This window comes from Corvus hawaiiensis, chromosome Z (genome assembly GCF_020740725.1).
Source record: "Corvus hawaiiensis isolate bCorHaw1 chromosome Z, bCorHaw1.pri.cur, whole genome shotgun sequence".
In the NCBI taxonomy this organism is placed as follows: Eukaryota; Metazoa; Chordata; class Aves; order Passeriformes; family Corvidae; genus Corvus; species Corvus hawaiiensis.
This window is the reverse complement of record NC_063255.1, coordinates 46,191,362-46,218,441: the sequence shown is the minus strand read 5'-3', so window position 1 is coordinate 46,218,441 and position 27,080 is coordinate 46,191,362. Positions and strand designations below refer to the sequence as shown.

At 42.2% G+C, this 27,080-nt stretch overlaps 1 protein-coding gene across 4 annotated transcripts in view; it reads right to left on the bottom strand.

Annotated features, from left to right (window-relative positions):
• Positions 1-26,701, bottom strand: part of LPAR1 (lysophosphatidic acid receptor 1) — an 82,201-nt gene extending 55,500 nt beyond the window's left edge. Inside the window, exons 1-2 of one of the 4 annotated variants that reach the window (XM_048291545.1) lie at positions 26,646-26,701; positions 826-993 (exon numbers count right to left, since the gene is read on the bottom strand). In XM_048291545.1, coding sequence (XP_048147502.1) covers positions 826-885 — 60 coding nt within the window. In that variant the 5' untranslated portion in view covers positions 886-993; positions 26,646-26,701. Of the gene's footprint in view, positions 1-825; positions 994-9,887; positions 9,947-21,978; positions 22,073-26,052; positions 26,206-26,645 lie in introns of those variants that run through there. The other 3 variants (XM_048291546.1, XM_048291549.1, XM_048291548.1) reach the window with 3 other exon arrangements.
• Between the last annotated feature and the right edge of the window lie 379 nt (positions 26,702-27,080).

The window sequence follows — 27,080 nt, the reverse complement described above, 5'->3', positions numbered from 1 at the left end:
GGCACTTCTCAGTGCATATTGCTGAGAGCTATAGTCTCCTCAGCCAAAGAATCCCCAGCAAACAAGAATTTAAAAAAAGGCAAATTCTTTTTGTCCAGTTTTCCAAATGTCCAGTTTTCTGATATCTACCTTAATTAATTGTGGTGCCTTTTTCAGTAAAATACACCTCTTAAATGTTTTAAATTGTAACAGGCACTTGGGTCTCTGTGAAGTCAAAAGCACTTTGAAAACGCTTTTCTGAAATGAAATCTTGACTGTTAGGAGCATTTCCTTTTCTTTTTGTAGTTTTTACTTTTTACAGAAAACTCAAGTACTTGGTGTTCAGTACGTGAAGCTAAGAAATCACTTTTATAAATGAGTCTGAAAGACACTGGATTCATGAAAGCAAGATTAGTGTGTTAGTAATTCTAAATGTGTTACTAATTCTACTACTGTTTTTCACTTAAAACTTTTCTGATTAAGAACACTGAACTTGAAATTTCCTTTGGTATTAGTCCAACTTATCCACATTACAGCCTCTATTTTGTATTTATTAGGCACAGTAAAAATCAAGCTGTAGTGCAGTCATCACCTACATGGAGTCAATAAAGATCATATTTTGCCATATATATATATGCTTCTACAAATAGTAGTATAACACAGCAATGTCATGTGTAACAGTATAACAACACTCTTAGTAAGTGATGAGTGTCTTTGATACAGTATTCCAGGAAATATTTCCCCGATGACTCAAAATGACAGAGGAGAAAATGCTAGTATTTAATGAGGAAATAAGAAAGAGGTCTAATCAGTTCACCTGCTAGAGTTTTATCGTGGTCTACTCACCTCAATCACCTCAGGTTGGGACATCATGGAGGATGGCACCAAATTGGTGGGGATATCCATGGTAGCTCAAAATGTCCCTGCTGTCCTTGCACTGTTCCTCTGCACCAGCAAGCTCTTGTAGGAACACAGAAGCCCTTCCTCAGACGCTAGTCATACTGATATTTATTCCTAACAGGAAGGGAAAAAAAACAAACTGTTGAGAATAACAAGAGAACTGGGTGGGCAGTCAACACACAAGACCCTGGGCTGCTGCAAAACCAGTCTGAGTTTGTACAGCCCCACTTGCTGACATGACCACTCACAACAGATTTGCAGAAGTTTCAAAGGGGATACTGGAGTTTGTTCCAGAATAGGAAGAAAATTCACTTCACCACACAAACTAGGATCACACAAAATGAATTCAGCAAGAAGGCTAATGCACAGACCGCTCCCAGATTTGCAACAAAATATGGTCACCTACAGAACATTGGAACTGTGTTGACCTTTTCCCCCACAACAAAAGAAAAAAGAAAATCCCCACAAATTAATACTCATAGAATTTCTTGCTGGAATACATTTATTCTTTCAATAATTGTTGTTCTACAGTTCAGTGATCACATGAACTTTTCTTCTTTGTTAAGAAAAACACCTTATACATTATGACTTAAAAATATAACACCCTTCTTTCCAGGTAGCCACAAATTTGCAGTATGTTAAATATACTGAACTGTAAAATTTAATCAGCTGATTCAATAGAATGACGTTATCTCCATAGCTATCATGTTTATCAAGGTCAGTCCAGCTTCCACAGATATGTTCTACTTTTTTCTTTTTCTACTCCTGTGTGCAAAGAAAACAAACAAAAAGGTGGAGGGGGAAACCCCTGTAAATGTCCAAGATATTAATCCCATTTAAAAATTCTAGTCTGAGACTACGGCTGCTTTTTTCCCTTAGACAGACCAGACATATACAGCACAACCCACAAATTAGTCACCATGGAAAGGATTTTTGAGAGACACCTATTGCTCTCTGTATCTATCACTTCCTATTCTGCAAGTCATGGCAGAAATCTACTCATACAAAGTGTTACCTGCATCGAATAAACACACCAAAAATTACTCCAAACTTCGGTGGTATTTTTCAAACTGAGGCCATGCTATAGTTACACAGACAATGCCAGTAACTTTCCTGGCCACAAGTTCATTTTTTCACAGGCAACACTTACTTACCAAGCCAAGAAAGAACAGATAAGTGCTGTAGGAAAGTTATGCTTCACATGCTTTTCTGATTCAGTTATGTCTTTTTTTTTTGGTCTTGTTAATTTAAACTCAGCCTTTGCACGCCACTGTGGAAATTATTCCTCCTTCTTAAAAAGCATCATCTTGAAATGCCTGCTTCTCATTTCAACACATCCCCACATGCCTTACGTCACATGTAGCTGTCTCATCTTCCAAGCTCTAGGATCACTTTTTCCATCTTTATATAGCTTTCCAGTGACCCCTATTCTTTCCTACTCAGTTCTTGCTAGTAACCATTCATTCTTTCCACTCCCTCCTCCAAATTTCTACTACTATACTCATGGGGAGGGCAGAAAATGGAGACGTAGCATCTCTCCAAGATAGCCTTCACAAAGTCAAAGAACAAAGAAAACCTTTGGGCTACCCGTTCTCTTCCAAAAATGAGAGTTGAACTAATTTTCTGAAATACACTAATTTTTCCATGGATGGATGGGGGAACAGATAGCATCACCTTGGAATTCTGACTTAGGGAAGCTTCTGCAACTTGATTTTCAGTAGAACTCTATCAACAGCCTGAAAATCCTCAACCAGCATATCTTTACTGTCTTGTGAGCTGTTGCAGTTGTAACTTAAATAACATCTCACAAGACTTTTTTTTTCTGTTCATCTCATAGCATGCTTAAAAGCAGCAGTTTCACTGCACCTACTTTACAACAGGTCATTGCTAGTTTATTTTAAAATCTTTTCTCTTAATCCTGAAATGCTGCCATTTTTGGATAATGAAGGTGGAGAAAAAATTACAGTTGAAGCTGCCTTTAAGGAATACTGTCTAAACCAAAACCAGAGGTATGCTTAGAATCCTGTCTGTCAAACAAAAAGGAGAGAAAACAAACATTTTTACTAGGGAGCATCATAAAGAAGAAAAAACCCAAAAAACTGAGAAAAAAATTTGAAGTCTGTTTAGGCTTTAGCTAGCTCTGTGTACTTAAAGTAGAACACAAATGCCAGAAAAAGCTTAACCCATAAAATCCAATGAGTGTTTAATGCAGTTGAGAGAAGAAATATGCCTGTAGTCATTTTTCTACATGAAGTGGTAAAAATTTCCTAAGCCTATGATCATTTCTTGTTTCCCCTTCTACACCTATATTTTCATTGCTTGTATTTCACTGATGTCTCAATTTGGCTAGGGAAAAGGAAAGCTCTTATGCAAACAGCTTTCATTCCAACCTTCTGATTACGACGTACACAATGATAAACACTTTCTGCCAAATGGTTAGGCTCATAAAAGCATTCTAGCCAAAAAAAGGGTCAGCCTGTACAGAAGAACTCTCCCCCCACTCCCCACCTGCCTCATCATCTTCAGCAATAAAAAAATACAAGAGGGGACTGTGATTTCACAGCAGTGCTGGAACAGGCAGACTCCATTTAAGCAAATAAAAGTGGCTCCTAACTTAATACCTATATAAGTTTAGGGTGCAGCCCTGTGTTTTCAAGAACTGCAAATAAAGGGAACAGGATCCTCAAATAAACTTCACTAAAGGAATTATGACAAGAAATGTAATTTCTTTTTAAAAATAAATTCTGAAAAACAAAAGCACAGGAGTAGCTTCTTATTAATGAGATTTTGATACCTTGCTACACTGCAGAGCATTGAAAAAAATCCCCAAATTTGGAAGCAGATTCACATGTCCCAAAGACTGGAACTGCCAGTGGTGCAGGCAAATACCACTTAATGTACTCTTCTCTTGATGGACACTGCTGTCTTTACTGAGTACATTTAGAGAACTGCAAACTGGGGAAACATGTTGGATCAGGATCTAAAATTCATAAAATGAAAATGATAAAATTTCTGATTGTCTGTGAAGGAATGCATCCTCACCAAATAAAACATTCTGCTCTCTGATATGCCATGATTAAGCATCATGCTTTGTGGATCAGCTGTCTGATACAACAGAAAAGAGGAACCATGCAGTCTTGTCATTACTTGGAGTACTTAGGAGAAATGCAATTGTGCATTACAAGCATCTTCTTGAAGGAGCTGTTTTCGGAAAATCCATTACAAAACCCAGTGACTAAAGTCATTACCCTTTTTCCTCCCCAGTTCCTTGAACAGCGCACTGGTGATCTGCAAATTTGCAGTAATAGAGCAGTACCAATGACTTCTGCATCACTGAGTATCTCATCTGGGGCCACAAATATACATTGCTCCCCTCCACTAAGGTTCTGGGACAGAATGGAAAACTGGATTTTCACACCCTGTGCTGTCTCCTGTGTCAGACAATTCCAGGTCTCCTGCATTATTGCCTTCTTTCAGCTTTGGTTTCCTGCATCTGTATGAGAGTGCCTTTTGGTATCACTTTGTCTTGACTTCACAGACTTCAAGTTTCTGGATTACATGACTCTGAAGATGGTGATACTGTGACCTTGAAGCTGTTAAGTGCAATTTAGCTAAACAAAGCTACCCTTACTGCACTGGTGAATAAAAACTTAGCTTACAGTATAAAGTACTAATTGATCCCAGATGGATAGGTCCTGTAAACTCATCAAAGAAAATAAAACATTTGAACACCATGTAAAAAAGGTGAGAAAGTAAGAAAAAGATCTCACATAAATGACACACTTCCAGATGTCCCATCTGAATTTTTGCCATCTGAAAGTATTCATTTGGCATCACTTACTTCTGGCAGCCTTCACTAAACAATCCTGCTCGCAATTAATTTGTTCAACTCACAAATAAATGCATCATCCCACCATGGCAGCCTTGCCATCACAAATAAAAACGAATGCCATCCAGGGAAGAGCAGCAGCATTGATTTGTCCTGCCTAGCATTTCATTTTGCTACTTGTTAAAATGATAGTGGTAGCACAAACTTTTAGTTATCTACTATGGACTCATGGAGGTGTTTTCCTACTGTCCCAAACTGAGATAAGAACAATTTAAAGCAATGAGATAAGAATATGAACAGTAACAGCAATAACATTAAAATTAATAACGTAAGTATACAAAAAGAGGGTGACTTACATGCTAAAGTGCTCAAAGACCGACCTGGTGCCATGCTGCACCTGAGACAATGAACTGTGCACAGACCCTCTGTGCCCATATGTTTTTTTTCTGACTGCAAACCCCCTCACTCTTTCTTGGAAGCAAGATACCCTTACTTCCAGCCCCCTGCGGTGATGTCCATGGGGTAGAACAACCACCTAGGCATGCCCACAGGCTCCAAGCTCTGACCCCTCACAACTACTGTGAGGAAATTAAGTCTGTCTTGGCCAAAAACCAAGCACTATACACCCCTTATTCTATGCCATCTACATCATGCCCAGATCCTACACTTTGCAACTTTACATACATACATATATAAGTATACACAAACACAGTATCATTTCCATAGTCAGTGGCTGTCCCTCCAAGATGTCTGTTGCGTCATTTAGTCCATGACTGTAGGATCTATGAGGATCTCACAACTGGTGTATCTGGAGCATCCATAATCATTGCCCATGGTAGTTACGGCATATAGCGGCAGTGTCATTCAGCAACCAATACTATATAATTCAACATTACAGACTGTTCTCACCCAAAACTCAAATCTTGAGGTACACACCATGTTCCCCCATCCCTCTGCATTACCCACCAAGTACACTCAGGTCCTTGAACAAAATAAAATCCCATGGATGGGTTTGCCTTTTCTTGAGGCAGCACTAACCTAAACTGTCTTCCCTTACACACTTCTCTTATGTGCCACAAGAACTTTATCCTCTTCTACAGTACATGGAGGTTTTGACTGGGCAGGGCCAGCTCAACTGGGAGTGCCTCTAGTGTTAACGAACCAGTGGCCTTCACTAAATGTAGATCCCAATGTTTGAAGGTCCCACACCCATTGCTTTCAATGTAGTTTTTAGCAGTTCAGTGCACTGTTCAATTTTTGCAGAGACTGGGGCACGAAAGGGACTATGATACACCCACTTAATCCCATGCTCTCTGGGCCAGGTGTCTGTTTTTGAAATGAGTCCCATTGTCAGACTCGATTCTCTCAGGGGTACCATGCCTCCAAAGGACTTGCTTTTCAAGGCCCAGGATGGTGTTACGGGCAGTAGCATGAGGCACAGGGTAGGTCTCCAGCCACCCAGTGGTGGCTTCTACCATTGTGAGCACATAGCGCTTGCCTTGGCGGGTTTGAGGCAGTGTGATGTAATCAATCTGCCAGGCCTCCCCATACTTGTATTTGGACCATCGCCCACCATACCACAGAGGCTTCACCCGCTTGGCCTGCTTGATCGCAGCGCATGTCTCACAATCATGGATCACCTGGGAGATACTGTCCATGGTTAAATCCACACCTAGACCATGAGCCCATCTGAGTGTTGCATCTCTTTTCTGATGATCAGAGGCATCATGGGCCCACTGAGCCAGAAATAATTCCTGTTGCCAGTCCAGATCCACCCAAGACACTTTAACCTTGGCAGTTCATCCACCTGTCTGCTGTTGCAATGTTCTTCACAAGCCTGACTCTTGGATGCATGTGAATCTACAGGACATATTTTTACCACGACCTCCTCTACTCAGGCAGAGATGTCGTGCCACAATTCGGAAGTCCAGATGGGTTTCCCTCTGTGCTGCCAACTGGCCTTTTTCCACTGTTCCACCCAACCCCACACAGCATTTGCCACCATCCACAAGTCAGTGTAAAGGGTAGCACACTGGCCATTTCTCTCATTTAGCGATATCCAAAGCCAGATGGACAGCTTTAAGCTCTGCAACCTGACTTGATCCAACTTTTCCCTCAACAGCTTTGCAACTTGTCATATAGGACTCCATACAGCAGCTTTTCATTTTTGACATATCCCTACGATATGGCACAAACTATCAGTAAAGAGAGAGTATAGCTTCTCATTTCCAGGTAGCTGATTATGTGGTAGGGCCTCCTCAGGACGTCACCACCTCCTCCTCCTCCTCTTCTGATGATAATCTGAAATTTTTGCCTTTGGGCCAGAGCATGATGACTTGTAGCGATTTCGATTTCCTATTTGAGCTCACGTTGTGATCAAGTGCAACCCACTTACTCCACATAGCATCAGTGGCACGAAGTGTGGAAGGAACTTCCGCTTTGAACATTCAGCCCAGCACTGGGCAGTAGGGGTGCCAGGAGGAGCCATACTTTGGTATCTCTTCTGAAGCAGATTGATTCCCTTCCTAAGCTGCCAGATACTTTTTTCCAGACTGCGTGCAGCATGTCTTGGATCCTTTGTATCCCCAACTTCAGAACCCCAGGGGCTGTCCTTGAGTCTTCCCAGGTACTTCTTGTGAGAGACTCCAGGAAGATCCATTCTCCCTGGCTGCGGTGTAGAGCACACTTTTTACATCTTGTCCTATCCTGACTGGCCCAAGGGCTACTGCATGAACAATCTCCTGTTTAATTTGCTCAAAACCTTCTTGTTGTTCAGGATCCCACTTGAAATCATCCCTCTTCCACGTCACGTGATAGAGAGGGCTTACAATCTGACTCTACTCTGGAATATGGAACCTCCAAAAAACCACAATGTGTAGGAAAGTCTGCATTTCCTTCTTGCTGGTTGGTGGGGACACAGCTGCTATTTTGTTGATTACACCCACTGGAAACTGACAAAGTCCATCTTGCCATTTTACTCCTAAAAACTGAATTTCCTGGGCAGTTCCCTTGATTTTACTTTATCAAAAACCAGGGCATCACCAAAGCATTAGGACAAGCCAAAATAATTTAAGTTTTGAGGAATACATTTAATGCAGGTAGCTCAGTGTGTGCAGTTTGCAAGCTGAGCTGCCTGCATTTACCGTGTTCCTCAGTGGAAGTGGTTATGATCTTTACAATTTCCTCCTAATTCTGCCCTCTCTCTGTTCCATGGGGTGTTGTATCTGCAAATGAGGATAACCTCCTGCACTCTGTTCAATACTTAAAAGAGCTGCAAAAAGGTAATAGTTGCAATTCAGTATTGGGCAAAAGAAGCAGAAAATAAATAAAAGAGGGGATTTCCAGACAGATGGTGTGGCCCATTGTTATACTCTTGCCTTGAAGTTCTTCTGACAACAGTGACTGATTTTTTTCCACTTAATGAGACTCTGTACCATCTCCCCATCAAATTTCTGATGTCTCAGCAAAGAGACTACCCTTTCTCCTGCCTCAGCACATGCACTAACAGTTTGGAAGCTAGCACAAAATTAACTGTCCCAGTCAAACTTTGCTGATCACGTGTGTTTGAATACATACATTTTACAATACAAATTCTGCACATTGGTTGGTATCAGCCAGGCTCTATCACCTGACACCCCTCTCCAGAAAGCAGGATAAAGAGTGTCATCATGTCCACTATTACCATGGCAATAAGTATTGGAATACTACTAGATCTAGTTTATGGCATTGATTAAATACGTTCAGCAGTGGTAAATGCAACTATTCAGCACACCTTCAGACCAACTACCAACAAAACACACAAGTTACACCTGTTCTTGCAGCACATGCAACACTACCCTCCATTGCTCCCAGGAAGACCAGTTCTACAAACATCTCCACCACCAAAGCCTTCCTGTCTGCTGTTTCTAATCACTAGCCAGACTGCTTTAAAGAACTACAGAGCTATAGCTGCTCACCCATTTGGAAGCTCTTCATAAGAATGAACAAATTCACTGTGAAAACAGATTTGTGAAGTATTACTGAGGGGTCATGGAAGTCTGGAAGGGGAGTGCCAAAAACAAGGGACAAGCTCACCATGTTTCCTGTGCTGGCTGCACCATCAACCCTCCTGGAAACAGTCCCTGCCAGTAAAGCCAGACATTTCTTGAGTCTAACTTCACTGTCTAGGAAAATAGAATGGAATTTGCTAACATATGAAGAGGTTCAGAAACAACAATAGGAAATCTCTACCTTGCTAATATTGAAATAAAACCAAACCAAAACCAAAACCCAGAGTAAAACATACTTGATTCTGCCCTTTCCCAGTATCAAGAGCGACAAAAGTTACAAAAGTAACAAAGTTACAACCAGCTCTAAGAAATTGGCCAGATATTTAATTTTAAGAAGAAAGATCAAGGACAGACTGAAGGTACAACAAAATTGACCTTATTCATTCACTTCTGCAGAAGAAACTGAGATCCTCACAGAAAATAAAGTGAATTTTTCATGCTGCTGCTGGACTAGCATGCTATATAGGGTCAAAAAATCTTACACCAACACAGGCAATAACTACACAGAGTAAAAGATGCTTATATAAGTAATACCTCATCCCCAAAACACAGCACATGTATTTGCCCAAACCACAACTGGAAATCAATTTATATCCAGAAACATTTTTCCATCAAATCCCTGTCCCTGTGGAGGGATCCCCTATGGACCTAGTAATTTCTTTGCAGTTGTCAATGGTTAATCCACTTTGACATTAAATGTCAATTCTTTGCAGATATTGTTTAAGAGATCAGAATTTTTATTTCACAGACTGAGAATGTTAATCCAATGACATCAATTTCTATGCAGGCTGCTTCTGCTCACAGAACTCCCACTGTTGATGAAGCATTGCACTGTTTGAGCACAAACATATCCAGAGCAATTATTAAAAAGGATCATTTTCCAACCTGACACAATAAATGAACAACACAGAAACTGGCTAAAAAACATATCATTAAGGCTCAGAAGGGAGGGAAGGAGAGGGAGGGAGACCTGCAACAAGAAGAGTAACACAATGTTTTAAATGTTTCACTGTCACCAAAAAATGACTTATCAATAATAAACGAACTGGGAACTACAAAAGCCAGTTGAGCTGGTTGGCCCAAAACCCAGAACCGGTTGGTACTAAACCCTCTCTCCTGACCTCACTCACCTGACAGCTTTTCTTGTTGTGTATGCAGCACAACAAGATTTTGTAGCAGAGCTGCAGAAGCACTACCAGAGCTGCATTCACAGGATGTTCTGTGTGACAGGGACGGATTACAGAAGGTTGTCAGTGAGGCCAGCTGAGACAGCCTTCTGCCTAGGCACTGAGAGAGAACAGGAGAACAGCCTCCAGCAAGACCGGTGGAGCAAGTGCCATCACTACCTGACATTTGATCTCCAGCATGCTGCCTGACCCACCTCAAAATCTCAGGGGAGACCAGGCAAAAACAGCACAGACACCCCAGCAGATCAGATCACAAAAATGGCATTATCCTCTTCTGGTTGTTGAAAAACACCCTCCTTTTATCCCATGCACATAACATGTTTTCTGGCTTTTCTCAGTTGGTTTTTTTTTTGTGTGTGTGCTTTCATGGGATTTTTTTCTTTGTTTTCAGCAATCTGAGCTCTCAGGACTTCAACAACCAGAAAAACAGGACAAAAATCTCCCAAGTTCAGATCAAACCCAACAACTGAACATGTTGAAACAGGTAATGCCTACACCATTGCTGCCCCTTCAGAACAACAGTGTCCTAAACAATTGTCTTGGAAGTGATACAGTCTTACAAAGATATAACAAAGAGTCAGAGATTTTATTACTGCTACGGTTCCATGTAAGTAATACATCTACTTTTGCATTGGTATGATGCCTGCTTTGATTGCGATTTGTCAGCCAAAACATACATTCGGCTTAATATTAATTACAACCACCACCTCTTTAGCCACTAACAGCATTAAAAGCAGGATGGCAGCATGTTTAGATGTGTATCAGCTTGCAGATTGCTTTACTGAAATCATCAGCCAGAGCACTCAGATTTTATTTAAGCAAATCAAAACAAAGTAACAGACAACACCTTGGAAAATTTAATCCCAAGATGCCCAGGCACCTGAAAAGCATCTGACAAAAAAACCCAAACCAAACCAACATGGGAGCACACTTAAAGATCAAATTAAAATGCAGAAGTCTCAAAACGTATTACTAATGAGAAAAAAAGTAAACATAAATAAACTCGTCTTTCCTACCTTTCCTTCTGCCTTCCACCAACTCACACCTGTACATCTCAAAGACTTTTTAAAAGCTGCTGCAGAGAAGTTTGCAACTTCCTGAGGCTAAAAGAGACTTCCAGTTTCCACTACCTCAGTCTTTACTTTCACAGTACAGCTCTTAGCTTTTTTTATGTGAGGAAAAAAGATGAAGATTTCAGTAGTGATCTCAGGCTAGAAATTTATTTCTATGTAAATTTTAAAAACTGCCTTTACATTCAGTAGGACTCTTCCACAACACAAGGATCTCAAATCTAAGTCATTTGCATTCACAGTGCAGTCTGTGCTTCAAACAAGAAAAAAAAAAAAATTACGTCAGTCAAACCTTTTTGAATAGGAGCTCTGTGGCTAATCTGGGGAAGATCATTGTTCTGGCCTCGACAATACGACCACTACAAGAGTGCTGCTAAGGCTTCCCATGACAGAATACAGCCTGGAAGTTCAGCAAAGATGCCCCAGGTAGAGCCTCCTTAACCAAGCTAAATAGTTTCACAAACTCTGCAGAGAGAGTGTTGTGTTAAACTGCCCTCTTTCCCCACTGTGAGACTAGAGAGATGATCTGTCACCTTAATTATTTAGCATGCACTGAATTAATTTACAACAATTAAATAATATCATGATGCAGTTGCACTCTCTCAGAGAAATTATCTTCTGTCACAAAGAACATGGCTCAGCAGAGATACCTTCCAAGTCATCCCACCAGGGCAAGGTTAGAGACCCTGCCCACATCCCCAAATAAAAGCAGATCATCAATCTGAATGTATAAAAAGACAAAAACCTCTCTTCAGAGATTTTCAATGAAAATAATCAAACAAACCAGTAGATAGTATAATATCCTCAAGCCTTTATCTTGCAGGGAAATCTTTTCCACATGCCACTCTAATTTGCCTCTAACCATGCCTCATACTCCTTCTGAGGATGGCAAAAGCAAACTGACCACAGTCATGCACTGGGTTCCACCAAATGGCAGACAGTTCAAGAGTCTGTAACTAAACTACAGATGTCTCCTTTACCTACTCTGAGGTTCAGCCCCTGAAGGGACCTCCAGAAGACCTTAAATGAGTAGATTATTCCCGAAATTACAAGTTGTTCATTCTTTCAGGGATTGTTTTTATCTTGGAGTTGTGTATTTTGTTGTTTGGGGTTTCTGGAGGGAGAAGAAGATGTCACATTTTATACTTTGAAAGAACAAACCCATAGTATTTGGCATTATAACATGTGAAATCATGAACACATTCACCCTACATCATGTCAATTATGATACAAACTGGACTCACATCAGCAGCAGGCTAATCCACAAGGGATGCAGCCAGCACACCACGTTTCTCTGCATACTGATGAAAGGAAATTTACCCAAATAAAGAAAAAAGAGAAACACACTCGTAATTTTCTATTAACATCTCAACTTCTTTTGCTAAAAGTGTCATGACTGTGCTCCCCAAAACCAAATCATACTCCTTTCCTTTGTTAAACACAGGATACCTCTTTCTCTGCTACACATTGAGGCACTTGAAAGCTCATTTGCAGTCAGACAAAACCTCCACTTATTTTATGTAGTTGTCCTTTTTCAGAATCCCTTCTATACTTCCCTGACCTAGGTCAGTTTGCACCATCCAGTGCAATTCTCTCACTTGCTAAACCTCCTTTCCTGATTATTTCCATATTGTATCTATTCCACACCCATCTCTTGGGGAGCATTTTCTTGCTGTTTTTTAAACCCAGAATGATACCTCATCTTCTCTTGAAGCCTCTGACTTCTTTGAAAAGCTGAGCTTTGTCTGAAAACACAAAAAAATTCTGCATGGCTTCCTCAGTTTTCTCACTTTCCTGCAGTTTGCCTTTTAAAGCCAACACATCAGTTTGCCTCCCCATTACTATCCAGCATCTCTAGAATTATTTCAGTCATTATCTAGCTTCTCCTAATGACTTCCATTAGTGCTTGCTTATTAAGAATTTCTTAGAGATGACCATTCCTTTGCCACTCATCAAGGCTGGAGAACCTCTTCCCACTCTCTGGGGGAAAAGAGTGAGCATCTGCCTTAATGCAAGGGATTGCTGGCTGGTAGATGGATGTCTCTGGATGTATTAGGAGCTTCTTCAACACAATGATCAGGTCAGCATAAAACAACCACACGAAAAATACAGACACACAAAAATTGCTTTAAAACATCTCTGCTAGCCACAGCACCATCTTCAAGAAACAACTGCGGCAGCAGCTTCACAATGTTTTTTTAATTGATGTGTACTGGAGCAGCAAGATATCCCTGAAAGTGAATTTTTAATTTCTGCAGTTCAAGTAAAAGCAAGATGAACTAGGAAGACTCTAGAGTAATAATTCATGCAATCATCTAATTTCAACATTATCTCACCGCTTTAAACTTCTAGAATCACAAGAAAATAAAGAGGAAAAATACAGCTAGACACCAGTTCCAGGAGAATAATGCCAATTTGCTCAGGCTTATGTAAACAAGTCGCTACAACATGGATGGTCTCTCATAGCACAACCACAATGAAGCTGCTGTCATATGAATATATTTTCAAAATATACACTTCCATCATACTGACTTCCATAGTACCAAATCCTTCTAAAAGAAGTAATTTCAAAGCAGTTTCTGAAACTCTTTTAAAATTGTTTATTTTTACTGACAGACATGAAATTTGAAGCAGTAAACTAAGAGGCAGAAAAGTTCAAAGTAACCATGGATAGTTCATCATTTAAGATGCATTACTAACTGCTGCCAGCATTGTGTGCACATGAGTGTATAAAAGAAGCAAGTATGGTGCATGCTTTTGTCCTCTTCTGTCTCTCTCTCTGTTATTAAAAAAAAAAAAAAAGAGAAAGAGTGACAGAGCAAGGAGCTGCTAATTAAAATGATTCTGAATACTAGAATTGCAAGGGTAATAGACAGAATTTAGCTCTTAATATATTGTCATGACTATTTTGTGTACTAATCAATATAATTAAAAAAGGTAACAGTGGGCAAAGACCTTTGTATCAACTTTATTAATGACACAGCTACAAGGATAGAGTGCATCCTCAGAAAATTTGCAGAGGACACCAAGCTGAGCGGTGCTGTTGTATCCAGCTCCAGGGTCCCAGCACAGGAAGGACATGGACCTCTTGGAGTGAGTCCAGAAGAGGCCACCAAGATGTTTAGAGGGATGGAGCATCTCTCCTACAAGAAAAGCCTGAGAGATTTGGGATTGTTCAGCCTGGAAGAGAGGAGGCTGAAGGGTGACCAAATTGCAGCCTATCAATACCTGAAGGGAGCTGTCAAGAGAGACAGAGAAGGACTTTTTAAAAGATCATGTAGAGACAGAAGGAAGGAGAATGGATTCAAACTGACAGAGAGTAGATTTAAGTTATGTATTAGGAAGAAATCCTTTACTGTGAGGGTGGTAAGACAGTGGAACAGGTTGCCCAGGGAAGGTGTGGATGCCCCATTCCTGGAAGTGTTTAAGGTCAGGTTGGATGGGGCTTTGAGCAACCTGGTCTAGGGAAGGGTACCCCTGTCCATGCAGGGGGCCTGGAACTAGATGATCTCTAAGGTCGCTTCGAGGCCATTGTATGATTATGATTGTATCAAGGCATGAAGCACTATATACAAAATCATAATGCTTTTCTCCAACTATCACTCCCCAGCAGAAAAAGTAACAAGAACTTGATCTTCTCAACAACTTACAAAAAGACTTTTAACATTTGTTTCTAAGAAGAAATAACAAGTGATACAATTCAACACTTCCATAGATCATCAACAGAGACTCCATTAGTAAACTCCACCTTTTGTTTAAAACTCAGAAGTAGTAATAGGCTGGCACTCTTCTGAAACAAGTTTGTATTTAAACGTTCAGGCAATATCCTTTTGCTAGATAAAAAAATCATCTGGATGATAACAAAATGTCACAATTCTCTAAGCAGCTTTGAGAGGGGCCAGCCTTAAAGTGAGTACTTCCTTTTCCCCCACATCCACAAAACAGATGTTCAATCTTCAGGCAGAATAAACCACCACAAAATACAATAATCTGGAAATGCTGAAGCCAAGGAAGTTCACAATTAAGCCTGCCAAACCCCAAATTACAAAGGCACCACTTCAATATAGATCTACATGCACCATGACCAGTGATGCACAAACAGCAGTTTAATTTAGTTTATCCGAAATAGAAATTTGCCAGCTATTCCCCCTACTCCTGAAAATACATTAAAGACTGCCAGGCAATATCTTAAGGTGGTTCAGGCCACCATCAATGCAGACACAGGAACTATTTATCAACTGCTCAAACCAGAAATAACAGTCATGCTTCTTCAGGAATATTTATGCAACATCTGCATTGGTTCAACTGACTGTTCTCCAGACACTTTCCGCAGTGCTGTATTTTGCATAGTTAATCTGAATGAAGTTTGAAAGAACCTAGAATTAACAATAAGAAAGAATTATCTTAATGACAGGATTTAAATTCCCTATTCTCATGTCACTGCTCTTTCCCAAGGCCACAAACAAACTTATATGATGGACAGCAGTGACCCAGAAATACGATCTTACCTTTGATCTTGTCAAGATGGAGGGGGAGGAAACCCAGTAGCTCAAGACAACAAAAATCCTGATGTTGATGAATGAAAGGGATTTACTTCTTGTCCATCATGCAAATCTCTGGTGTGCTCAGAAAAATACACCCAGAATTTGTGAATCCCTGCTGTAAAATTGGGGCTGGTTACTAGTTTCTTGGCAGAGGTCAACTGGGTTTCCTTGTCCTCACAGTCTGCCCCATGCTCCCTGCTGTCTACAGTATGCCAACTCAACCAGTTGGACTTTCTGTGGAACTGTTTTTATGGATGATCAGGATGTAACACACTCCCCAAAATACCCTGGGAGCAGCAGCAGCTGTCAGATATGCAGAGAACTGCAGCAGAGTACTGGGTTTTGGCCTCGGGTAGCTTATGCTGATCATTCTATGAATTCAAGACTTATAAATGCAAAGCACTACTGAAATATGCCCTTAAAGGAGAGGTATGAAGAGAACACCAAGATTTCATCACCTCTCCCTCTGACCCTTCCCCTTTCAATTATCAAGTGAAGTCTAAAGCAACTTAGGCTGCTGCCTATCTGAACAAGCAGGTAAATACAGAGGATTAGCTCACAGCTTGACTAACTCACTTTAAGAATTGACTTGGATTAACTCCGAGTTGTGTTTAGCAGACAGGCTCTTAGAGCATACAAGAGGTCACATGAATTAAGTAGGCTGTTGTAAATTCACACCATACTTCAGTGATTATTCAGCTTCTCTGACTAGGTTCTCAATATACACAATGCCCAGCAGAAACAACAAATATTTCAATCAGAATATTTGGGAGATGCCACAAATTCAAGTGGAAAACAGAAAGCCAGAAGGCAGAATGGAGTTGATGTAAAAACAGAACAAAACCAAAAAAACCTGTGTTCTAACACATACGATGACAGGTTAGCGTTCAAGCACTATCTAGTCTGTCTCACCACTTTTTAGCTAAACTCCTTTTGCACCTCTTTTAAAGAGTAAGAAAGGTGAAAAAACAGTCATATTGGACAAAAGTACAACTGAATATCAGTGGACTATTCTTAAAGAAAAAAGAGAATAAAAACTAGCTAGTAGTTTGCCTTCAGCTCTTCCGTTGGAACTCGGTGCACATTAGCATGGGTACAAACATTAAATACATACACATTTCAAAGCCTCCTTCAGACAGTTTGCAACAAAAGCATAAGCCATAAAGCATTACTTGGGAACCACTAAGACTTTTTTTGTGACTGCACAAATAAACTAAGAAGTTCAAGGGATCCAGGCCACAAAAGGAGAATGTACTGAAATCCACCCACAAACCAGATTTTTTAGGCATCCCACAATTGCACACACCAGTGGTGTCCATGACACCAAAGCTTGAGGCCCATGCACAGTTACTCTCATCCCTGACACAGCCCACTTAGGCATGTTGGGTCTGATTTTCAGCCTCCCACTACTGAGCAGCCTCTCTTGCATCAGCCAACCTTACACTCCCCCTCTACTCCACTCTCAGGAGATCCCACCTGGAGTATTGCATCCAGCTCTGGACCTCTGAAGAGAAGAACAAGCAAGTTCAGAGAGGGCCACAGAAATGATCAGAGGGCTGAAGCACCTCTCTCCCCTACAAAGACAGGCTGAGAGAATTGGGGTTATTCAGCCTCAAGAAGAGAAGGTACTGGGAAGACTTTATAGCACCTTCCAGTACCTAAAGAGGGGCTATAAAAAGGTTGGGAAGGGACTTTTTACAAGGGTACGTAGTGATATTGCAGGGGGTAATTGACCCAGAAAGAGGGTATATTTTGATTAGGTATTAGGAATAAATTCTTTACTGTGAGGGTGGTGGAACAGGCTGCCCAGAGAGGCTGTGGATGCCCCATCCCTGGAACTGTATTGAGGTTATGCTGCACAGCGCTTCAGCCAGCCTGGTCTAGTGGAAGGTGTTCCTGTATGTGGTCGGGGCTTGGGACCTAGATGATCCTTAAGGTCCCTTCCAACCCAAACCATTCCATGATTCCATAAAAAAATACACTATGGCATGCTGGCAGAACTGACAGTGTTTTGGAAAAACCCAAAGCCTATTACTTGGTCAGCTGCTGCCTTCAGTCTTGCAGCAACCTTCTTCCAAGAATACTCAACCCAACGGGCAACACTGCCAGGCCAGAAGGAAGAGTAAAGCACCACAACTTACCAGATCCTCAGAGCTTCCCACTACAGCTATACTGGCGTCCCCCTCTAGTGGAGACACAGTTTATACAAGCAGGAGATTACACTTGCAGGGTCTTGGGGGGAAAGTTAATCAAACCACAAGAGGAACAGCCAGAGGGATATACAGAACACAGAATGACTTCTGGCACAATTGTAGGACGCAGATGCACGGCGAGGGCACAGTTGGGTTTCCTACCAACCAAGAAATGTCACCTCATCTTGGGAGCTTCAAGAAAAGCCAGTATTTTCTACCCCTTCTTTCTCACATGCCTAGCAATAACGAAGCACGAAGGAGCAGGGTGTGGCTTCATTGCCAAAGCTGTTCCTGAAGTTTTGTGCCACTCTTTTGAGAGAAAAAGTAACTGCTTTTGCACAAAAATTATACTAAAGGTCCCTTCACAGACTCTTCATAGCATTTTAGGAACAATTTAGAAAGAAGAACTGATAAAGCTGTAAACAAGTCTCTCAAACAGAACTTTGTCATTAAAATCTGGGCAACTGACTGCAAGAGACTTTGTGGAGGAGATGTTGAGGATGGAAATATGCAGGATCATGGCATAAGTGTTTGCTCAGGCATATTATTTTTAAGGCATTTATGTGTTCTACAATCATGTGATTCCCTCCTGTCATCAGGTTTTCATCAGCTTGCACATCTCCCCCTGATTTTTTTCCTCTAGGCTGAACCTCCTAGGATGCTTTTGCACGTGAAACTTAAGCAATCCAGGGCAGGAAACAGAAACACACTGTACTTCGTGGAGAAGCAGGCACTAACCTATGCTATTCCTATCAACTGTTTGCAAAATTGAAATAATTCTAGAGACCTATTTTCAGTCTATTCACTGAATGCCAGGATGGTTCTGATTACAGAATACCCTGAAGCCTCAGTCAGTTTCCAGTCCCATTAGCATGGGCTATTTGAAATAGGACACTGTAACTGCTGTAAACAAGAAGCAAAAAGACTAGGGGAGCAAACACTAATTCAGAAAAGTCTTTTGTTTGCAAGGCTTCTGTACAGAGAAATACACTGCTTTGAGGTAAAGTTTTCAGTAGTTCCATCAAAAGCTTTAGGAGGAGCAAAAATCACACTGATTTGTTGCTAACCACACTGGGACAGCTCACAAAGCCCTGTGCAGAAACCATGCCCAGGGCAGCTCAAAGATACCTAGCTCATTTCCACAGAATTGCTCTCCATGTATGACACATTGTGGGAGGGACAGCAAGGAAAAGGAAAGACAGAAAGACCAATAGACTTGACAAACATTTATAATTGTATCTTTCGAGTCACACTCAAGATGACACTCTTTGAATGCTGGGTACCTATCCACACATTCATTTCCCTCAAGTTGTTTGTCCCACTGCAGCATCTCAGGAAAACAATTAGTGAATTCCATTTCCTTGACAAGAGGAATGAAGGGGCAATGACCTATTGATGCACTGGACTTGTGTCTGTGGGAATGTAGCAACAAACAGGGAGACATGTGGATAGAAACAGCTGAAAACCCCAATGAACTCTTCACTGAAAGCCCAGGCTTTGCTCCTCTCCCAAATCTAATGATTACATGGATGGTTAACACATGTTCAAACACTACTCCTAGTACATCCTAGTGTTACTGTGGCATATAGGACAACATGCTCTTACTAGCTTGGCTGGTTCATCCTGACAAGACAGAAATGTCTGGAGACATTCTCAGATGGATACAGGGAACATTCAAGTTATCATCCTGTACTGATAATCTGCTAATACGACATACAACACTTCAGCAGGGCTGTGTACACATTCGCAAAGACATCTTCCAAGTGTAATAGTCAGGACATGCAACACAGCATTAATATAGACCTTACTGTGCTTTGCTCTCCTTTGGGATTGACAAACTTATCATCATCAGTCCGAATCTATGCTGGTCTATCTAACACTCCTCTACCAACTTTCCAAATGCTTTTTTACTTCAATAATTAGTTTCATACGTTCAAAGCAAGGATGCAACTATAGAAATGTTTTATTCTACAAGCACAACCTGAGGCAAGGTAGCCAAATTTCCACTTTATGTCCCACATTACAGCTTCACTACCACATGAAAGCAACACTTTCCACTGCAACTCCTAAGAGAACTGTACATATCTTGTAAAACTACTGATCCAGTCTCTACGCACAATCACTGAAAACACACCTCTCACAATAGGCATGGAAACAACAACTGAATTATGCACAAAAGTGAACAGTTTATTCCATTAGCTGGAGTATCAATGAAAGAGCTCAGATGTGTCTGGATAGAACATCAGGCACGCATAGACACTGCCAGCCTTTGCTACTTCATATTCGGTTACAAGTAACTGTGAAAATGGTTAGTAACACAAAAAAACCCTGAAAGCTCTAGGACCCAAGAAGTGACACCACTGTTGCAATAAGAGATTGTAAAAAACACAGTAACCACAAGAAAACAGATCCCACCAAGAAAGTCAGTAAGCACCTAACGCAGGCACACAAACCAAAAAAATACTGACCATTGTCCCTCCCAGTGCAAGGCAATGCCTAAGGGCAAGGTGACCTTCTCCTGACACTGCCATTGGCTCGAGGTACTAACCTGCCTTCCTCCTCTGAGGTGTCCTGCCACCAGCCAGCCAACGGGTAGAACTGCAGCTGGTGCCACTCTGCCAATCTGCTTCCCCTTGCTCCAAAGCAGCAGGAGAGTAGGGGTGCTCACCACCCACCGGGCTTCTGTGCTGTGAGCTGCAGGGACAGTGACTGTTGCACTGCTGGCATCCCCAGACCCTTCCATCCCCCTTCAGCCCTTCCACCTCACTTGACACCAGCAAAGGTGATTCAGAATTGAGCAGCAAACAAACTTGGGCTTTCTTCTGCACCAGCATCCTGGCTGTGGACACCCACATCCTGGCTCAAGGAGGCACACTGCCCTTCATATATTGCAGCTATGCAATGCCACCCCAGTTCCCTTGCTCTCTCTCCAGCAGCAGCTCAAGGCTTCAGGACACTGTCCAGCAGGCCTGACAACCACAACAGGTCAAAAGCAGACTGCACTATCAAAGACTAAACATTTAGTGAAATCCAGCAGCTACAGACCCTTTATCAATACTCTTTTGCAGCAGACAAAACAACACTTGCCACACTTGAAAGCTATGAGGTATTTCCTACTGAGAGTTTATCAGTCTTTCTCCTTTCCTACAAAAACCAACCTGAAGTATAACCACCTAAAAAAATGGGTGTGACCTGTACAGCATCTCCCTTGACTCCCTGGATTCCAGTAAGTCTTTGCTGGAGTTCATGTTCAGCTCACTGCTGTTAAATAATCACCCACTTACTCAAAGAAGATACAAATTTCTCTATGCAGTAAACATTCAATACTCATCCAACACTTATTTTTTTTTGGTTTAAGCTGCAGCTAACTTCTTCTTAATAAAAAGGGATACTACTATAGCTATATTTTTCCATCCAGGGTGAAAACAATCATCCTCAAATGGCCGAAGAACTTCTAAGAAAAACTTCTCTCCTGTAAATAATGTACCAACACCATTTCGTATCTGACATACACACCCTAAAAGATAGGGAGAGAGGGGAGGGAAAGGGCCTTACAATGGAAAACAATATGCATTTCTTTTGCCAGATTTTTACCACTCTTACAATCTCAAGAATTCTGTACAGAAAGATCTTGCCTTTGATGTCAATCCAATGCTTTTCTGCTTGCTCCTGCAAGCACTGCAATATGCAACACATTTTCTAGCTGGCAAAGAAATGGATGGACTGCATAAAGTGCCAGTGAAATCCATAGTACTCTGAAGGTCACTGTGGCATGTAAATTCCTACAGAAAAGCCAGAATGGTCTGTAATATGGCAACATGAGGGCACTGAACTGAAGCTTATTGCATATGACTATCAAACTCACTGGCACTTTTTTCAGCAGTTTCAAAAATCCACTTCAGGAGGCGTTTGCTTCTTAGTCACAGCGAGAAGCAAAAGCAGAAAGATAATGTTGCGCTCTCATATTTATCACCTTTGTATTTTTAAAAAGAAAATGAAAGTAGCTCCAAATTTTATCTAGAGTACACCACATGGAAGCCAAAAAAAAAAAAAAAATTCCAATGCATCTCAAGTTAAAGAAGTCTAAAATAAAGATAATTCAGTTGGCACAAAATTCTGAGCAATACAGTATCTGTACTCCCAAAATATGTTTCCTTCTAAAAGAGATCCAGCCTCCCCACTTTTGCAACTGAAGGCATTTCTTGTGCCACTGATCCACACCACCTACCAGCATTTCAGCAGCAGACCACACTGTAACGTAGGAGTGGGAAACAGCAAGGCACAACACTTTGCTCCTGTTTCCCCAGAAGGACCAGCAGCCAGGCCGTTATCCATTACCAAGTCCACTGGCACAAATCTTCAAGGCATTTGGAAAGCAAAACACTCTCCACACATCCCAGCCCAGAACCCTGTCCAGGCTATTCATCCTGGGAGTGGCTTGAGGAGGAGGGATGTGGTTCCCCCTCTCCAGCTGAGCTGCTGGAAGGGGCAGGCACGCCTTACCCAGACTCCTTGCACCACAGCAGCCACCCAACTCTGTGGCTGGTTTTGCCTGCCAGAAGCAAAGGGAGAAGATTCACTTTCATTTTCAGGAGAAACACTTCTTTACTTCTGGGGTAAATACACCAGTGCTCCCCTCTTTATGTGCACTAACTGCCTACAATATTTGGGTCAAGAAGCAGCCAGATCCAGTACGAAGTAGGTACAGGACTGAAAAAAGTGTGGTCAACAAACTACTCCTGTAGTTTGTGCCTATCAGGAAATTCTGGACACTTGCACTAGTCCAAGCAAGGCTATTGTTCCTCTGTAGAGAAATACAAAACCTTAACCATCTCAAAAGTTCTTTGTCAAGAGCTTGTAAGGGAAATGCCATGATCATGGAGTTGCCATGTGACATGAGGACACACATACACTATCTAAACCAGCACCACCACATAGGCTCTCTTCTCTTCTGGTGCTCAATGTTGCACAAATAGAAACAGTACTTTCAACAATTAAAGACACCAGTCATTAAAAAATGAAAATTGATCCTAGAGTGCAACCTTCAGCCAAACAATTAGCAAGATTTTGCAAATCAGGTGTGCTGTTAATCAGCTTGGGAGTATGGAAAGAGTGTCAGGTAGTCAAGAAACACCAACTGATGAGAGAAGGAGAGGTCTGGGTACACAAAGACAGGCACTTCTCAGAACTCCTCTACTTTCACCAAAAATCAAACCAAAGCACCAGATATTCAGATGTTCACTGTCACATGTATCAGCACATCAATGAAGGTGCAAGAATGAACAGGTGATACTTCTACACGTTTTAAAGAAGCTAAGATTGAAATAAAAATGAAGAAAACCAAAATTCAAGTTCCATGACATGTCAGTAGAAAAGCAGCTCTCATTTCCTTGACAGAGCTTTCTTCTGCCCTGTGAATAATTTTGTATTTCTGTCAAACCAACACATCAGCCTCTCACCTGATCCAAAGTCATTCAGTGCCGATATAGATTTTACCGTTGACATCTATGGGCCACTGATGAAGCCTTAAGCTTCTGCTTTAGCTATGAAGAAAAACACGTGAGGAAAAACATGTAGTGTGTAAGTTGCAGCACTATTGAAGAGTGCCACATCTCTACAGTATCACCTTGTGACGCCTGGAAAAGTCAAAACCACATCAGGTGCTACATAACCACTGCCAGTTCAAGCTATTACTGTCTCAAGTTCCTCATGATCAAGCATTTCTGGAGAGCAGTGTCCTCCCTTCAGATTATCAAAAATCCTAAGGCAACAAATGAGGACCATACCTAAATTGCAAGCAATCTTAAAGAAAAGGACATGGGAAGATGGAAAAAGAAAAGACATACTGTTTATTTTCTCAAAAGTTGCTTTTCTTTTCACCCTACTAAACTGATAGAAAAAATAATACAGTTCAGCATGAAAGATGAAGCAGTGAAATGCACAACATATAAAGAACTAATCCACTAACTAAAGATGCTGGAGGGATCAAATATCGATTGTTCTATCCTTCTTTCAGTAAAACAGTGGTATGCATCTTTCCCCTGGCATTATGCGTAGCAGCCACTCTTCAAATATCCCATTTAGATGGATTTAAGTTGAATTTACGTGTGCCTTAAATTATATGCATTTTTCTTTATGAAAGGAAGGAAATTGCACTTATGTAGCAAGCTCTAATTTTGTAAGGGAAATGACAGTGAAAAGGACAACTGCCACACAGTACAACCTGTTCCCACTCTCAAATTCTTCCACGTATCCTTGGGCATCATCAAGACCATCAGCAACAGCTGTGAAGAGTTCCCCACTCAGCCCTGATGGCAAAAAGAGCTGCACTCAGTTATCCTCTGCATCCATATGATAAAAAAAGCCAGATACACAGCAACAGTGCTCAGTAAGTGCTGGCAGGTCACCACCTAGAGGTGCTCAAAGCCAGCTCTTCTGACATCTGGAGAAGGCAGCTCACCTCAGAGCGCTCAGACTGCTGGGTACTCAAACGGAAGATGGTGGTGGTCTTCCAAAGGAATAAACTGCTCAGAAGAATTACTTGCCTTTTGATTTAAACCTCTGAATAGGAGACAAAGCAAGATTAATATGGAGAGGCCACTGAGAAACAGCTAACTATCCATTAAGGTGTTATTAAGGGCTCATCACAGTGATATAAAAGTGAATCCCATGTAAGTACTACCCAAATTTCTACTCCAGAGCAAAACACTTTCTTCAACACCCTCTCTTGGATTCCCCAAATAGTTTCACTGTGTGACACTACAAGACAAAGTAAAAGACAGATTTTTATTTTCTCCCATTTTTAAGCAGAGAAGGAATTACATTTTAGTTACAGTCTTCCAGAGTTACTGATGAAAACCACATGACCATAAAGTATTTTTGCACACAGTGATAAGATTGTCTGTTACTCACACGTAGAGTTCACATATTAAAGCTAGGTATGCAGTGTAGCATTACTTTAATTTTGCATTTTCCATGTGTTTTGTCTCAAAAGCTCTTTAACCTTTTGACCCTCAGTATTTGTTTTGAAGAGCAGAGGAAGAGAAAGCAGACACCAGCCAATGTTTTCCTCTCTCCAACCAGCACTGCTACTGCTAAGTTCTCAGAACAAGGTTTATAGCAGCCAAGGGTCTAACTAGTGCAATCTGTAATAGGGAGTGATAAAGACAACACCATACTGATCATGCAAAAATGCTTCTCAGTATTCCTAAATAACATTTCCTTGGTTATTTGCCACACAAAAAGGAAAACAACCACTGTTCAGGTACAACTGCACAGGATGAGACAGTGTCAATCTATTCTGGAGCAAGACAGCATTTGATTTTGTGTGGTTAATATTTAATAAAAACAACAGTAAAACACAGGCCTATCAAGTTGCTTTGTAAGTCCGAGCACATATCAGTTAAGGAAAAACATGCGGCACGCCTAGAGCCAGTAATAGCGAGCTGCAGGGCAGAGCTTCACTTACGCCTGTGCACACAGAGTATTGCTTCAGTCCACTGCTGAAATTGCCAGAAACATTATTTTAGTACTACAGTATAGCCCATCCTCGCACAAGAGTAACAGGCTGCATGGCACACAGCCCTGGCCGCCAAATTGAAACATGACTCCCAGACCTGAGAGTGATTCATTTGAGACCAAATGGTACAACACACCAAACCTGACTTACAATGAAAAAACTTTCTTTGAAGAGATAAGAGTTGCAGCAGTTCTTAGCAGTAAAAAGACTGCAGCTACCCCAACTGCCCCACACTTTGAGAACACAAGCTGCCTACAGGGTCACCCCCAAGTTATTTTGCCTTGAAACTTCAAAAAACGCCAAACCAAACAAAAAACCATGCAAACAAGCAAACAATAACAACAACAAAACCACACAAAAAGGGAACCCAAACGTGGAGCAAATAAGGATGGGGAAAAAAAAAAAAAGAAGAAAAGGAAGATTTGGGCAGCTTCTAACATTCACAGACAACTGAAATCATGAAGGTGTGAGCTCGTTTCACAGAGAAATCCCCAAGAAAATTAAACTTAGACATTCCAACATTTTTCTGATAATGAAAACTTTTCACATATTTCCATAGGAAGCAGCTTTTTGGGATGGTTCCCGCTGTGAAGCTATTTAAAAAGAACACAGGAAAAGAAGTGAGAGGAAGAAACTTGGTCCCTCTGGTTCCACCTCTGTCTTCTCACTTCAGTTTGCTAACGGCTTTTGTCCTCAAGCTTCCCTCCTGTTCCCCCCGCTCCCAGTCTTTCTCTAATAATCCACACCCTTACGCTTGTCATTTATCTTCTCCCTGTGCTTTACCTTTATAAACACCATGGATACACCGACACTGCTCCCATCGGACTTTAGCAGGCTCTTCGTCCGAAGGACTGAGGAAGTCAGGAGAGAGAGGTGGCAACCATTTTTTATCTAAGACTTTTTCCGCTGCCTTAATTTGGTATAAATAAATCCAAAGAGACCTCGGGGAGGGGGGGGGACGGGGGGAGGAAAGGAAAAAAAAAAAGAAAAGAAAAATATGAAGATAGACCCTAAATAAGTCCTGTTAGTGTCCCTTAATCAAACAAGTGCCCATCACTTATTCCAGGCCAGCCCCGGAGACGTTAGCCCAGCAGGAACAGCAGCCTGACCTGACGCTTGCAGCCCACTCGAGCCCATTCCGAAGGAGCTTTTCACCGCCGAGGGGCCCCTGCCAACGCGCGCCGCCCCGCGCACCACTGCGCGCTGCGGGACTTACACCAGGTTCAGAAACACCAGAGAAAAAAGCCGAAGTGAGGAGGGGAAGGGTGCCGTGGGCATGGAGCCCTTGGGGAATGGGAAGCGGGCACCTTTTCGCAGGCGAGAATGGCGGGACCCCCCGCCCCGCTCCGCCCCCGGGCCCGCCGCGCTGCGCTTACCTGCGGGGGCTGCGCGGGCGCGGCTGGAGGGAGCGCGGCGCCGCCGCCGCCGGCGCGCACAGAGGGAGGGAGGGAGGGAGAGAAGGAGGGAGGGAAGGAGGAATGAGGGGTGGGACGGGGAGGGACAGAGCGGGACGAGACGGGACGGGGCGGGAGGGACGGAACGGGACGGGATGGGCTCCCTCCGCCCCCGGTCCGCCCGCGCTCCTCCGCCGGGCGGGGCCCAGGTGTGCCCGCCCCGCCTCGCAGAGCCCACGCGTGCCCCAGCGCCGGCGGGGCAGCGACGGGAGCTGCGGCAGCCGCTGCGCTGGCGGCCGCCCGCTCTCTGCAGCAGACCTTGGCCGGTCGCGGAGGCTACCTCGGGAAAGGGCCGTGGGGTTTGGGCTGCGTGGCGTGGTATGCAGGTGGTTATGGAGCAGCCGCAGTGCTCGTCCT